At 38.8% G+C, this 14,133-nt stretch overlaps 1 protein-coding gene across 1 annotated transcript in view; it reads right to left on the minus strand.

The window, feature by feature from the left end:
* PDE5A (phosphodiesterase 5A, cGMP-specific) overlaps positions 1–14,133 on the minus strand; it is a 128,748-nt gene that overhangs the window by 79,776 nt on the left and 34,839 nt on the right. The window contains exons 3-5 of the mRNA XM_010835012.1: positions 5,675–5,746; positions 3,899–3,988; positions 1,019–1,156 (exon numbers count right to left, since the gene is read on the minus strand). Coding sequence (XP_010833314.1) covers positions 1,019–1,156; positions 3,899–3,988; positions 5,675–5,746 — 300 coding nt within the window. The remainder of the gene's footprint in view (positions 1–1,018; positions 1,157–3,898; positions 3,989–5,674; positions 5,747–14,133) is intronic.

Here is a 14,133-nt window from a genome sequence, read left to right on the forward strand (position 1 = left end):
ATAAGTATTAAAAATCTTTTTTATAATTAAAATATATTTTATTTATATTTATAAAAAATAATTTTTTTCAATAAAATAATAGAAAAAACTATTATTTTTCTCCCCCCATGCATGCATGCTAAGTCACTTCAGTCATGTCTGACTCTTTGCAATCCTATGGACTGTAGCTCATTTCTCCACCCCCCCCACCAAAATCAATTCAAATATCCTATACAGATTGTAATTGACTTTATGCAAGAATCCCTATTTTCTTTCCTAACCCACCAATGAAGAGCATGTTCTAAGGGTCTAAAGGAAAAAGAAAACAAACAACTACATCAAAAAGAAATATACCAAAAGCAGTGATTCATCAGTTAAGAAGGAAAAGAAACTGCAGAAAAGAAAACGGCCTTAGGCCAAAGGTGCTGATGCTCACAGCAAGGTCAGCTGACCTGTAAGTAAGCAGCGCTCTATGAGAATACGCCATCTTTCCACACAGATCTTACTGCTTTACATGAAAATCAATGGCTTGAAATCTACCACTTAGAATACTTAAGCAACTTTCCCTGGTGGGAAGAATTTGGGACTAACAGGTACCTTTAACAGCACTGCCTCCATTGGGCCAAGACTTATGATTTCCACACAATCCCATTCCACTCAGAATAAACAGGCAGAACAGGTTTACCTGCTCACAGCAAGAGGGCACCACTATTCCTGGGCAAAAAAGGCCAGTACACTGTCATGACGCTGCACTTCTCCATCAGGGTAGTGCAGCCCTGATGAAAGCAGCACGCTGACACTCCCGTGGTGACTGCTCAGCGGACGGTCGACAAGGTGAGGGTGCACCGGGGCGTCCTCCAACCTCACCTCTACCCCCTTCCAACCAAACAACGCATGCTTTAATCAGCTTTACATAAACAACCATGTTCAGTTGGACTTGAGAGGGAGTTCTGAGGCCAACATGAGGTTTAAAAGCAGTGCTTTAAGGACCATAAGCTTCTGTCTTTCTAAAAATAAAAAAGTCATACTCTGTACTCACGGAGCAATCTTCATCCACTATGAAAATGGTGCATTTCTGCACCTGCATGAAAGAGATAATAGTGGCAGCTATTTTCTTTAGAATTACTTCTAATGATTGTTGTTCTTCAAAAATTAAGCTAGCAAGGTCAAGCAGCACCTAGACAAAAAAATTAAGAGCTCTGATTTAGTAATTATTAAAGCAATACAATGACTTATATGGGTTGTAAGTGGTTTATATATAATCTAACAAATTAAAACCAAGTTTAAAAAGAAAACTTCCTATTGATTGTTAGTACAATTAGTACAGTGGTTACGATCGGATTCTGAAGTCAGAGCCAAGAGTTTTTAATTCTGGTTTCTCCTCCTGCAGGCTTTGTGATCTAGTTTCTTGAAAATGAGAAAAACAGTACCAAAATTATGGGGCTGTTGTGAAGACTAAATAAGTTAACATCGAACAGTGTCTGATACATAAAACACAATATTGTTTTTGTTGATCCAAACTTCTGAGATCAACATTTACCAACATTGCCAACATTTTCACAGAATAAATGTTTTCCTAAATAAACAAAATTTTCAGAGTTCCTTTCATGTTTTTCCTGATAATTTCTCTTTCCTTTAACTCCAGAGAATTTCATCTAGTCTCACAGGACTACCTGTGCATGGAGGGGAGAGAAAGAGTTATTATTTAAGATTTACCAGAAGCAATACTATGCCAGGGGAGGTCTGAAAGATGAGCAGGAATTATTCAGTTAGGAATAATTATTGAAGTTAGAATAGTTATTGAAGAATAGTCATTGAAGTTAGGAAGGAAAATATCACAGTCAAAAAGAACTACATTGAGAGAAATTGGCATATTGTATGTTTTGATCAAATTTTTTAAGAATACAGAGTGTAAAGGGGAAAACTAAGCAGATGATATTGCAGAGTTAATGGAGAAAGAATCCCAAAAGCCCCGTCTTTTGAAGCCATTTGGACTGTGATGGATTGCAGTAGAGAAGGGACAAGATCACCTCATTTTCATAAAAAGAAGACTGGATTAATGAGTGGTGAGACTGGAGCAGGGAGATGTTTGGAAGATGCTGCAGTTGAAAGCCATGGAAAGTCCACTGTCTTATTAACACAAGTTCTAAAAAGAGAAATTAAAGGGTAGGGGGATGAATTATCAAAGAAATAATGAAAAAGAAATACATAAAACCTAAGGGCTTACATCTCCAGACTGAAAGGAATGACCAGGTACAAGCATGATGAATAAAAACAAGAATCATATTGTGAAATTTAGTTACAAGAGCAATGACAAAGAAATAATCCCAAAAGCTTATAGATAAAAAAAGAGCTCCAGGAATCAGAACAATATCAATGCTGGCAGAAGACAAAGCATTATCTTTAAATTCTGAGAAACATTTTTCAATGCGGAAGTTTATACCCAGCCACACTGGCAGGATGTTATAATAAATATTTTTATACATGTAAGGTGCTCACATCACAATACGTGTTGCAAGTAGTTAATTAAGAATGTGCTACAACAGAACAAAGGAGTAAACTGAGAAAGAAGGAGTTCTGGGATCCAGTGGATAACTAATGGAGTCTTCCTAAGAAAACAGTGAGGGAAAGTTCTACCACGAACCCTGCACAGCAGGCATGAGGAGAAACAGGTTTGCTTGAAAGGACAAAGAAAGAGAATCTCAATCTGGAGATTCTACATAAAAAAGAAGAACTCCAGAGAATGCCTAAATAATGGAGAGTTTGTGGGGGGAGAGCAATAACTTGAGGCTACACCAGTGCAAACAGTTCAAGGAAAAAGGAATAAATTTCAGAATCAACAAGAACAACTAAATTATATAACAAAGGTAATATGAGCAATATTTATATCGCAGTACTTATAAATACTTTATTTTAAATTGCAACTTTGGAATTAATCCAGACAAAGCTTTAGAAAAGTTCATCATGGTCGTAGAACAATACAGTTCTTCCTCAATTTACGATGGAATCACATCTTGATGAATCCATTGTAAGTTAAAAATACTGCAAGTCAAAAATCTGTTTAATATACCCAACCACCTGAACATCACAACTTAGTCCAGCCTACCTTAAACATGCTCAGAACACTTACATTCGCCCACGGCTGAGCATGATCATCTAACACAAAGCCTATTTTATAATAAAGTATTGAATATCTAATGAATTTACTCAATACTGTACTAAAAGTGAAAACTGGAATGGCTGTGTGGGAAACAGAATGGTTTGAAGTTGCTTACCCTCATGATGGTGTGTCTGTGAGCTTTGGCTACTGCCGCTGCCCAGCATCATGAGTATGTGTCACTATCCCAGGAAAAGAGCAATATTCAAAGTGTGAAGTATGGCTTCCACTGAATGTGAATAGCTTTTGCACCATCACAAAGTTGAAAATGTAAGTCTAAATAAGCAGTGTAAATTGAAGACCATCTGTATCCATGTTATCAGTGTGGACAACATAAAAGAAGAAGTCTAGATAGGAAAAGCAGAGGTAAGGAGTAGTAATTGGGAAGGAGAGATGAGGGATGTTAAGATCCTTATCTTATACAGCAGGGAATCAAGAGATGACATCTCTAAGTGATAATATAAGAACTAAATCCTTAATATTACAAGTGCAATTCATTCAATAACTTAAAACAGTGACATCATAATACTGGTACCATGATGACAAAGGGTGGTGTAAAGTTAAAAGCAAATCTTTACCTGTTAACAGTGATAAAGCAATAGCTCACAGAAAAATACAAAATGGAAAAAATATCTATCAGAACAAACAGTAGAAACAGTTAAAATATTTAGAAACTGAATCTATATGATATATATATAATATAAAAATTTAACCATTTTCTTAAAAAGAATTTCTATACTCTCTCTTTATAATCAGACTTGCCTGATTTCTCTTGTTCTCCAGCAGTGAAGTCTCATAGAGTTGAGCATTATGAAGAACAATTCCACAAAATGCCAAGTAAGCAGCAAAGTCCTAGAAAACAGACAACAGCCAAGTTAGGAACTGTCAATAAACCTGTCTTGTTATATTGCTGGAAACAGGAACAATATCCAAAAATATTTATAGTTCAAATAAATATTAAAAAACCAACAGCATCAAATAAACACAGTAGATGTTTATTCTGCATAAATTTAGAAACTGATGCAAATCAAGTGTTAGCTAAATGATACAATCAGTAGATGATAAGTGTTAATAAAGTTGCCTAATGTCATAAAATAGTTGTAAAATAAGCAAGGAGAAAGAGAGGAGACAGAGATCTCTTTACATGATTTGATATTGAAATTCACTTTATGCAAAAGTTGGTGTAGTCTCTAAATGATACTAAGACTTGGATTAAAGCTAAGACTATAAAAATAGTCCGTACTTTATTACCAGGGCAAACTGAAAGCTCACATACTTGTTAGGAGAATACTGGCAACCGCAGTCCCATACTAAATTGCAAATATTAAATATATTCTTTTAAACACGGGCCTATCACCCTCACGATACTATACCAAGGTGATGTGTTCACAGTTATACTAATTACTGATTAAAAGAAGTGGCATATTTTATTCACAATCATGAATTTATTCTGCCAAGAGATGATACAGACTAAGAATGACAATCTTTCAAGGGGGGTTTCCCTGAATGGATTATAGACAAAAAATGGAATAAACAGCCAATCTAGGACAGTGTTTCCCACCAAATATTCTCAGATGTCATTAAGAGAATAGGAGACTAGATGACTACTACACATTTAAAAAGGTACTTGCTATGTTCCGAAGCAATTAAGACATGGGGACCAGCACCAGTGTCAATACAGCCTACAGCAGGAGACAAAAATAACTCTGTCTTATTGGAATGTCTTCCAAAAGTTCCTACTCATTTTCAGTGGAGGGACAGAAATAGCAATGGGCTTAAACAGGAAGAATTCAGTGGGTGCCATGATATACATATAATTACATATCCAGGAAGAGAAATAATAAAACCTACAGACAGAATGAAGTTATAAACAGGTTTAAGGGCTTCCGTCCTTAAAACGCAAAACACATCGATGTGGTGCAAGGAAACTATCCCTCCAGAGTTGGACGAGAAACGTAATAAAATAATGCTGACTGCCGCTCTTTCTGAAGCTAAATTCACATCATCCAGCCTGAATTCACACCTTGGCGCCCCATCGTCTGTGTGCAAAGCTTATAAAATGTTCTGAAATTTGCTTCACCAGGAAGCAATTCCAATTTTTAGCAGACCTGGAGTGCTGAACTTGGAGCAGTGCTTTAGGGTTTTGTTTTTTAACTTAATGTTGAATTTCTTTATAGCAGTGATGAAAAGTAAATGGGAGAGTTAAAATATCATGTCACTCTCTAGATAGCCCCAGCATGCACACAGCCTTGAGGCAGGCTTGGGGGCGTGGCGAGGCAGGCTTGGGGGCGTGGTGAGCAGGGGTCGGGCTGGGGGCGGGGGTTCTGTGGGCTGGGGCGGGGGTTCTGTTGACTGAGGACCACAGGTCAGTACTGATTTAGCCAGAGGAAAGAGACCCCTCTGAACATTTCAGATCCTTTCAAACCATACTGCTTTTGTGATCAACAGTTTTGACAATCACTTATTCCAAAGGTCTATACACTCTAAAGAGAAAACATCTTCCTAAATTGAGATCATACCAGGCACAAGTTTTGGTACCTTTTCGTCTTTTTCAGTGAATGTCCCACCATTTCCTGATTTCTTGTTGATGGCCTGGGCTACACCAACAACCTGGTTTAAGAAGAGAACATTGACAATTTCATTGACAGAAATTATTGGTATAAATTCACCAAAGTGTGTTTACAGAAGAATTTCTACATGTGCTTTAAAATAACAATAAGCTATAAAATTAAAACAATAGCTACAAAGTTAAATCCCTCAGCATTTAAACTAGTTCCCTAGCATTTTGTAATTTTTTTTTCCTCATAAGAGTTCAAATGTTTCTAATTTCTTGAGTCCCAAACTATATTTTATTTTGGAATTTCATGCTGCTCTGTGAAAAGAAATTTATTGGCAATCACTTTTATTGTGAATAATTTTCATGGCTTTTTAATAAAAAAATAAACACAATTTATATTACCTTTCAATAAAATATATGACAAAATGAACATTTTATATTGGTTTTAACTATAATATTTCAAATGGGCTAAATGTTATTTTATTGCAAATGAAACAGGACCAATGGCCCAGTCACAGAATTTAACATACAGGAGAACCAATTAGGGTAAAAATAATTCCTAATGTAGGAACATTGTCTAACTTCTTTGGAAATTTCTGACCTTGAAAATTATCTTACCATCAACAGACTTATTTCGGGGGAAAGAAGTTTTATTGAAAAATCAAATAAGAAATTAACAGACTGAGCATGATTTCAAATCAGAAGGTGTTTGAAAGATAAACTATATCTTAAGAAGACTGAGCTAAACTCTGGAAATGTGCTTTACATTTCCACAAAACACTTACCAAGAATCCTAAGAACCTTCTCATCTTCCTGCTTAAAGTATATTTTACTTACTCATTTAGTTCCAACTTAGTTTCCATTATTAACTCAGTTTTATAAAGACTTTCAACTTCCTTTTGCTTCCTCTTTAATCCTAAAAGTTCCACTCTTTCCTTCCTTCTGCAATTTAATTAGTGGAAAAAGCTATTATCCTCTAAATGATTATATTTGAGGAATAAAGTCCTTAGTTTTGTGTGGACAGTTCATCCTTTTTTCTTAGCTCATCCTAGTCCCTTAGCTTTAAGAAATGGAAACAAAATTCCTCTCTAACACAGCAGAGGAAGGAAGGGGAAACACATTCTTGTCTGATGCCGTTTTCTGCTCTTCTCAACACATTTCTTCCCCACCCCATGACAGCGTACAAGGATGTTGACTTTTAAAAAGCAGAATCATTCAATTATCCTGTACCTATTTTACACTCGTTAGTTCTTGGCCAACAGATTTCTCAAGGCTCCAATCTCAATGACTAAATGCTTACAAAAGCTTCTGTCTAAGGTCAGAACATCAGGATTGCAGCCAGACACATTCACTGAAATACAACTGATGGGAGCCTCTTTAAGGCCTGGGGTCTAATATACAGTGCTGCCAGTGGAACTGGATGACTTTAAGTCTTCGTTCTTTTACTCAAAATATTGTGGGGCCTACTGTGTACCAAGGAGCGATTAAAAACTGGAAGAAAGGCTGGCTGGACGAGCTCAAGAATGGGTGATATATAAACATACACTTAACAGCACAAAGAATGACAGGATTACTTTTATAACCACAGATTGCTAAGAGCCCAGAAGGGTGACCAAATATGAATAAAAGAGAGAGTTTCTCACAAATGATGACATGTGAGTTTTTGTCTTTAATAAATCATTTGATAAAAGATGTAAATCTCCACTTTAAAGAAAATGAGATTAAAACAGATAAAGAGACTGTTATGCAAACCTCCTCAGATAATTGTACAGTAAAAAAAAAATGTATCCATGTGCTATTTGTATCTGGAACCATAACTAATGAGACAATGTACTAATAAGCAAGACAATTTTCAACCAACACAACAGTGTTCAGGTAGTTCAATAACTATCTTCCATTTTGAGAACTTCTATTTGATTTTTTTTTCCAAACCTGCCTGTATCTCCTCCTCCTCCTTTTTCCTTTAAATACTAGTACCAGTTGTCCTTCATCTTTTGGAACACACTTTTGAGCATAAGTCCATCCCCCGTCCCCTGAAGAATGAAGTGTCAGGCACACAACTTGCTCCTGACCTGGCGCTGCACTCAGGGTGTGAATCTGAGCTCTATACCCTGCGGGGCACAAGCCCGGCTCTCACCAGCCACTGGGGTCTCTCCTTTCTCTTCCAACTGCAGTCAGAGGCAAGTTTCCCTGCTACTGCTTCTGGCCACAAGTGGGGTTCTCTTGGCCTGGTTCCATGGATGGAACCTTCATAGGCCTCGGCTTCCCCTGGGAGCTTAGTCCCTTCCCTCCCCGCACCGTGCCTGCAGAGGGGACTCATCCCCTCCCGCCGCTCTCTGTTACCCATAGACATTCTTCTTACCACCCCGAGTCTCATGCCTCTATACGCCATCTGGACTTTGGTCACTCACGTTGCTTACCCTGAGTTCCCCTCCTTCTTTCCGATACCTGTGTTTTCCCTTTCTTGAGATCATCTGTCATTTTAAAAATTGCTTTTGGTGAAATTTCATCCTCCACTTGTTTGCAGAATAGGGATGGGGTGGGGTGGTGTTCTGCATTTGTTCTGTCTGGCAAACTGACCAGAAATCTTGTTCACAGGCTTTAAAACCTACCATGTACACCATGAATACCAGCTCTTTCCTATATTTAATTTTGTTTCCTTAGCATTACAACAAGATATTAATCATTAGGCAACTTTATGGAATAAGGACTTCCAATGATGAATTTTCCATCCTTTGTGGTAACCAGTTATTTCTCTTACTAATAATTTTATAGATTTAGATAGAGAGGTTAATTTAAAGGATGATAAATTAAATATAATTAATATATTCTTTCAAAAAAACAGGCAAGTTCTTTCAAGAGACTGTTAGACTGGGAAAATACAATACTCACATGTGCCTCAATACCTAGATGGATGACATTTTTAAAACAGCACTGATAAAGACAACAGATAAAAATCCGAGAAAAGGTACACTGTTTGTCCAAGGTGATGTAAGACAGTAAAAGACCAGAAGACTTTGATTCTCCAAATTTCATGGAGCCCAGCCAAGTGTGTACCCCATGTCCTCCTCGTGTTAATAAAAAGTCTTTCTTTTTTCTACCATCTTTTGCTCCTTTCAACAAATTAGTTAATTTTCTTCAAGACAAGGTTTTTAATGTCAGTTTACAAGGACAGCTTTTATTCAAAGTATTTGTCAGACCTCATATCTGAGAGGCAAAGCCCCTAAACATGTTAGTTTCTATATCAGAAACCCAATCGCTTCTGCTTACCCACTGGCTACCTACCTGCAGGGCCCTCAAACACCAATGCTTTATGCTATTTTTTAAAGCATCAAGAAGCTTCTCGGTTTTCTATTTCACTGGCACTTTTCAGAGCATAAATGCATATCATGTCCTCACAGGGTCAAGTGTTCTTTTAGGAATGCAAAGGGCAAGACTTGACTCTGGCTGGGTGACAATGAGGAATGTGACAGCTGGTCGCTGCAGGGACAAGCGATTGTCGCCATAGCGAACTACTTCTTCCTCCATCAGCAGCTGCCCCAACCTTCACTGAGGCCATACATTAGTTTCTACGCTTCTCCCTGCTCCTCGTTCCAGGGGATGCTCGGCATGGAGGCTAAAAGCCAGAGAGAGAAGGAAAAGGCTCTACAATCCTAGCTGTCTCTCTCTCCCACCAGCAGAATGTCTCTATCATTATGACGTGATTCCAGACCATCTACAACCTGAGCTGAAAACCTAACTTCACCAAGAAAACAGGAACTTGATGCAGACAGAAGACAGTGGAGAGTTCTCCCTAGTGCTCTTCCTCAAGCTTTCCCAACTCAGTCATTCATTCAGCAACAAATATTTCATTCAACAGATAATTAATAAGCACCATGAATGTCCCAGTCAGTGCTGTAGACAATGAAGAGGGCACAGTAGTGAACAAGACAAATACAGATCTGGTCTTCACGGAGCTGGCGTTCTGGTCAGGCTGTTACACTTGGAAGGGAATCCTACTCCCGTGCTCTTGCCCACACCTCTTATACTGACAAAATGAAACAGACAGGCTGACCTGACCACTCCAGGCTTTTTCACCTCTTTTCCAAATCCTAGGCAATCAGCAAATGATGGCTTTGTTCCATGCGGTAGGCAAGATAAAGACCTACAAGGATGTCCCATCCTACTCCCTGGAACCTACGACTATGTGACCTCAAATGACAAAAGCGATTTGGCAGATATGACTAAGTTACATATCTGGAGACTATCCTGAATAATCTGGGTGTTCCTAATGTAATCAGAGGGCTTTCCCAATGGCTCAGTGGTAAAGAAACCACCTGCCAATGCAGGAGACTCAGGTTCCATCCCTGGGTTGGGAAAAATCCCCTGGAGAAGGAAATGGCGATGCACTCCAGTATTTTTGCCTGAGAAATCCCATAGACAGAGGAGCCTGGCGGGCTACAGTCCATGGGGTCACAAAGAGTCAGACACGACTGAGCAACTAAGCACATACAATGTAATCACAAGAATCCTTATGACTGAAAGTTTGAGGCAGGCAAGTCAGAGTTAGAGATTTTAAGGTGCAGCTGCAGGTTCTGAAGATGAGGAAGGGGCCACAAGCCAAGTGCTGCAGGCAGCCCACTGAAGCAGAAAAGGTAAGAGGATAGATTTCTTCTCTAGAGACTCCACAGAGAAACACAGCCCTGCTGACACTTTGTGCCAGCCTGCTGAGAACTATTTCAGACTCTGACCTCCAAAACTCTAAGATAATACATTTGTGTCGTTTTAAGCATTGAAATCCCAGTAGTTTTTTCACGGCAGCAGTAAGAAACTAATACATTCCGTTAGCATTAATCTCACATGCTCCTGTTCCTCTGCACTCTTCCTCACCCCATATCATATCTTGTGCTTCACCATTTAAATCCTCACTTTCTTTGAAAGCCCTGACATCTCACTGCTGCTGTTTTCTTACCTTCAGTCCACCCTTGACACTTACGCCAAACTTATAGTGTTCTTCTTGGAACACTATTTTGCACACAAAAATAATCTCAATGGTTCCATCCATCCATCTATAGGACAAAAAAAAATGGAAGATTCTGATTCCATACACTCCACATCAACTAAAATCACTTACAAGGGTCTTTGACACAGAATACCACAATGACCTTGGCGCACATCATCCCTTGAAAAATTTTCTTCCACTTTCTCAACTGAGGCTGTCTCCCAAAAGCTTGCCTTCAAAGTCCTTTGAGATTCTGTGTGGCAGTTAAGTGTGCCATAATCTGGTGATGAGGCATTCTCATTTTTAACCTCATTCCTTCTACTTACATCCTAAATTTGCAACACAATTGTTTCCTAAGGACATGATTTATATCTTATGCCTATGGAAGCATCAATACTTGACATTGTTCTCAATGCCTCATAGATAATTGCTGTTGATGATAAGGGAAGAAGGGTCAAAGAAATCAAGTTTTTTAGGGTGACGTACTTACTGAAGTTTTGGTGCTAGTGGTAAAGAACCTGCTTGCCAATACAGGAGATGTAAGAGACATGGGTTCGATCCCTGGGTTGGGAAGACCCCCTGGAGAAGGGCATGGCAACCCGCTCTAGTATTTGTGCCTGGAGAGTCCCAGGGACACAGAAGCCTGGTGGGCTACAGTCCATAAGGTCACAAAGAGGCGGACACGACTGAAGTGACTTACCACACACACACTTACTGGACACTTCACATCTGAATAATATTTGACCATTTTTTCCTCTCTTTTTCCCTTGATATTAAGAGTTCTGTCCTCATACATGAAACTTGTGTGGCAGCAAGAAATACACACACTCGGTAAGCCTTTAGCTATGGAGTTGAAAAAAGGACTTTGGAAAAGCATGAAAGAAAAGTCTGAGATTGTTTTAATTTTAAAAATATAGAAAATCACAGAGAATGAGACAGTAAACATCCACCCCTTGTCATCTAAAACAGTAGGAAAGTGAGGCTTGTTAAAACACTGCTTGGTGGGTCCCACCTCCAGAGTGTCGGAGTCAGAGATCTAGGTTGATGCCTGAGAATCTGTTTTACTAAGTTTACTAAAAGTTCTCAGGTGATGCCAAATGCTACTGGTTTAGGGACAAAATATACTTTGATAGCCATTGATATAGAACTACTCAATAGTTGGTAATGTTTCCTCTTTTTAAGTTAAATTATGAAAATATCAAATTGGACTTTTCTCTTCCCAGTCTCATTGTATTTCATGCCAAATGTCTGGGATAGTTGCATTTTTTTGCTATTACAAACAATCCGCAATGAACATATCTTTATAGGACTCTTTGTACACATGTGAGAGCTTTGGGGCTTCCAGGTGGTACTAATGGTAAAGAACCCACCTGCCAATGCAGGAGACACAAGAGACCTGGGTTTGATATCTGGGTTGGGAAGATCCCCTGGAGGAGGGCATGGCAACCCACTCCAGTATTCTTGCCTGGAGAGTCCTATGGGCAGAGGAGCCTGGCGGGCTACAGTCCATGGGGTTGCAGAGAGTCAGACACGACTAGGTGAGACAGTATGCACACACACACACGTGAGAGTTTCTTTGATGAAATCTTTAAAGGATTATAGAATTTTTACCTTTATCATCAGTGCAGAAAAGTTCTGTTAGCCTCACATCCTAACCAGCACCTAGTATGATTGGCTTTTTAATCTTTGTCAATCTGTTGGTAAAAATGTATCTCATTATTGCTTTAATTTGTATTTCCCTGATTACTACAGAGAATGAGCACTTTTAAATTATTATTGGCTATGTTAGTTTTCTTTTTCTGTGTTGCCAATGTGTATCTTTGCTAATTTTGACCTTTTCATTGTTGTTTTAAATTGTCTGGCTTTTTGAGAATCAAAGTTTCTTATTTCTTTAAATGACTGGTAAGACTGACTTTACTTGCTTGTGATCCATTTTATCCAACTGTTATGCACAAGTCCTGCTATACCTATTTCTTTCAAGAGTATGTTTACGGATCTTCCCAGGTTAGGAGACAAGACAAGAAAGATTACAGGAGTGGATGCTTTTACTCTTGCAGCCTGGCTGGCCAAGAAGAGGCAGTCGGGGTGAAGAGAAACTTTTAGGAAGTTGCAAGATATAAACAGCAGTGCCCTGAAGATAACTGGCATCAGAAATACATTATCAATGGCCAGTGGCTCTAATATAGTTAATAAACCCATTCCTGGTAAAAAAAACAAAAAACAAAGGAAATTTATAATGGCAAAAAGTTTGCTATTTAAAAAAAGGAGAAGGAAGGGTCTGCAATGTAACAGGTACTTTCTCTGTTAATCCTTCTAATCTTTGTCACAACACTTTTGGGTCGATATGATTACTCCTATTTCATCACAAGAGCAGCTGATTTTCAGAGAAGTTAACCAGGTAGTGTGAGAATGTGGAGACCCCAGTGCTTCTCCAGGTATAACCCCTAAGTCTGTGATCTTTCCACTCTGCAGGGGAGAGTGAAACCAGAATATAAAATTCAGGTTCCTAAGTACTAGGATTCAAATGAGAGGAATCCTGAAGACCAACAGTTTCCCAGTATATCCAGGACTGTTTTCAGATCCAATACATATGCTTATCTTGTTAATGCATGCTTTCCTCAAAGGGAATGAAACAGTTTTAAAATGAGACAAAATCAAATCCAAAGTGGCTGCTTAAAGTTCTGTTTTCTTAGACTCCTTATTATAAATTATTTTTATTTGTGACACGTTTTTATTGCCAAGAACGACTTACATAACATAAAAGTCCTATGTTTCGGGGGAACTAGATAATAAGCAATTTCAAAAATAAGCAGATTATTCAAGAAAAAGAAAAATAAACCTATGGTGATAAAAGTCAGAACTGGGTAGCCCATGGCTCTTGGGCATTGACAAGGGTGATTAAAGTGTTCACTATCTTGACTGGGGTATTACTTACACAGATGTACAAACATTTGTCAAACCTCATCAAATTGTATAATACACAAAGGCTTACATATTTCACTGTATGTAAACTTTACCTTAGTTTCAAAAAGTATTTAAAAGTAAGCTGGTGATTGCTTATGATGTTGTAAGGTGGCGGTCCACGTGCTGAGCTCCCAGATGCCCTGGTCACAGAGGGACGCGCTGAGGTCCTGACCGTGTGCTCCGTGCTGGCAGCAGAGCAGAGGCTCCCAGATGGCACCGGAACACATCCACCTTTGGGGGTCAGTAGCTGTCCTGCCCTGGGAACATCCAGTGGGAGTGGTGCCAACCTGAGATTGGATTCCTTCCAGACAAGGGGATGCTGGGCATAATTCTTGATCCAAGTATTTATTCTTATCCCTTTGTGCCAAAAAAAAAAAAAAATCCTCTTCCCTGCCAAAAGCCAAACTCTGCTACACCGGTTTTTAAGTGATGAGGTGAAGGTCTGAAACCTAGAACCACAGGCACCTGCCGCCTTCTTATTAGACCTCTCTACCC

The sequence above is a fragment of the Bison bison genome, unplaced genomic scaffold, assembly GCF_000754665.1.
Source record: "Bison bison bison isolate TAMUID 2011002044 unplaced genomic scaffold, Bison_UMD1.0 scf7180017845482, whole genome shotgun sequence".
NCBI classification, from domain to species: domain Eukaryota; kingdom Metazoa; phylum Chordata; class Mammalia; order Artiodactyla; family Bovidae; genus Bison; species Bison bison.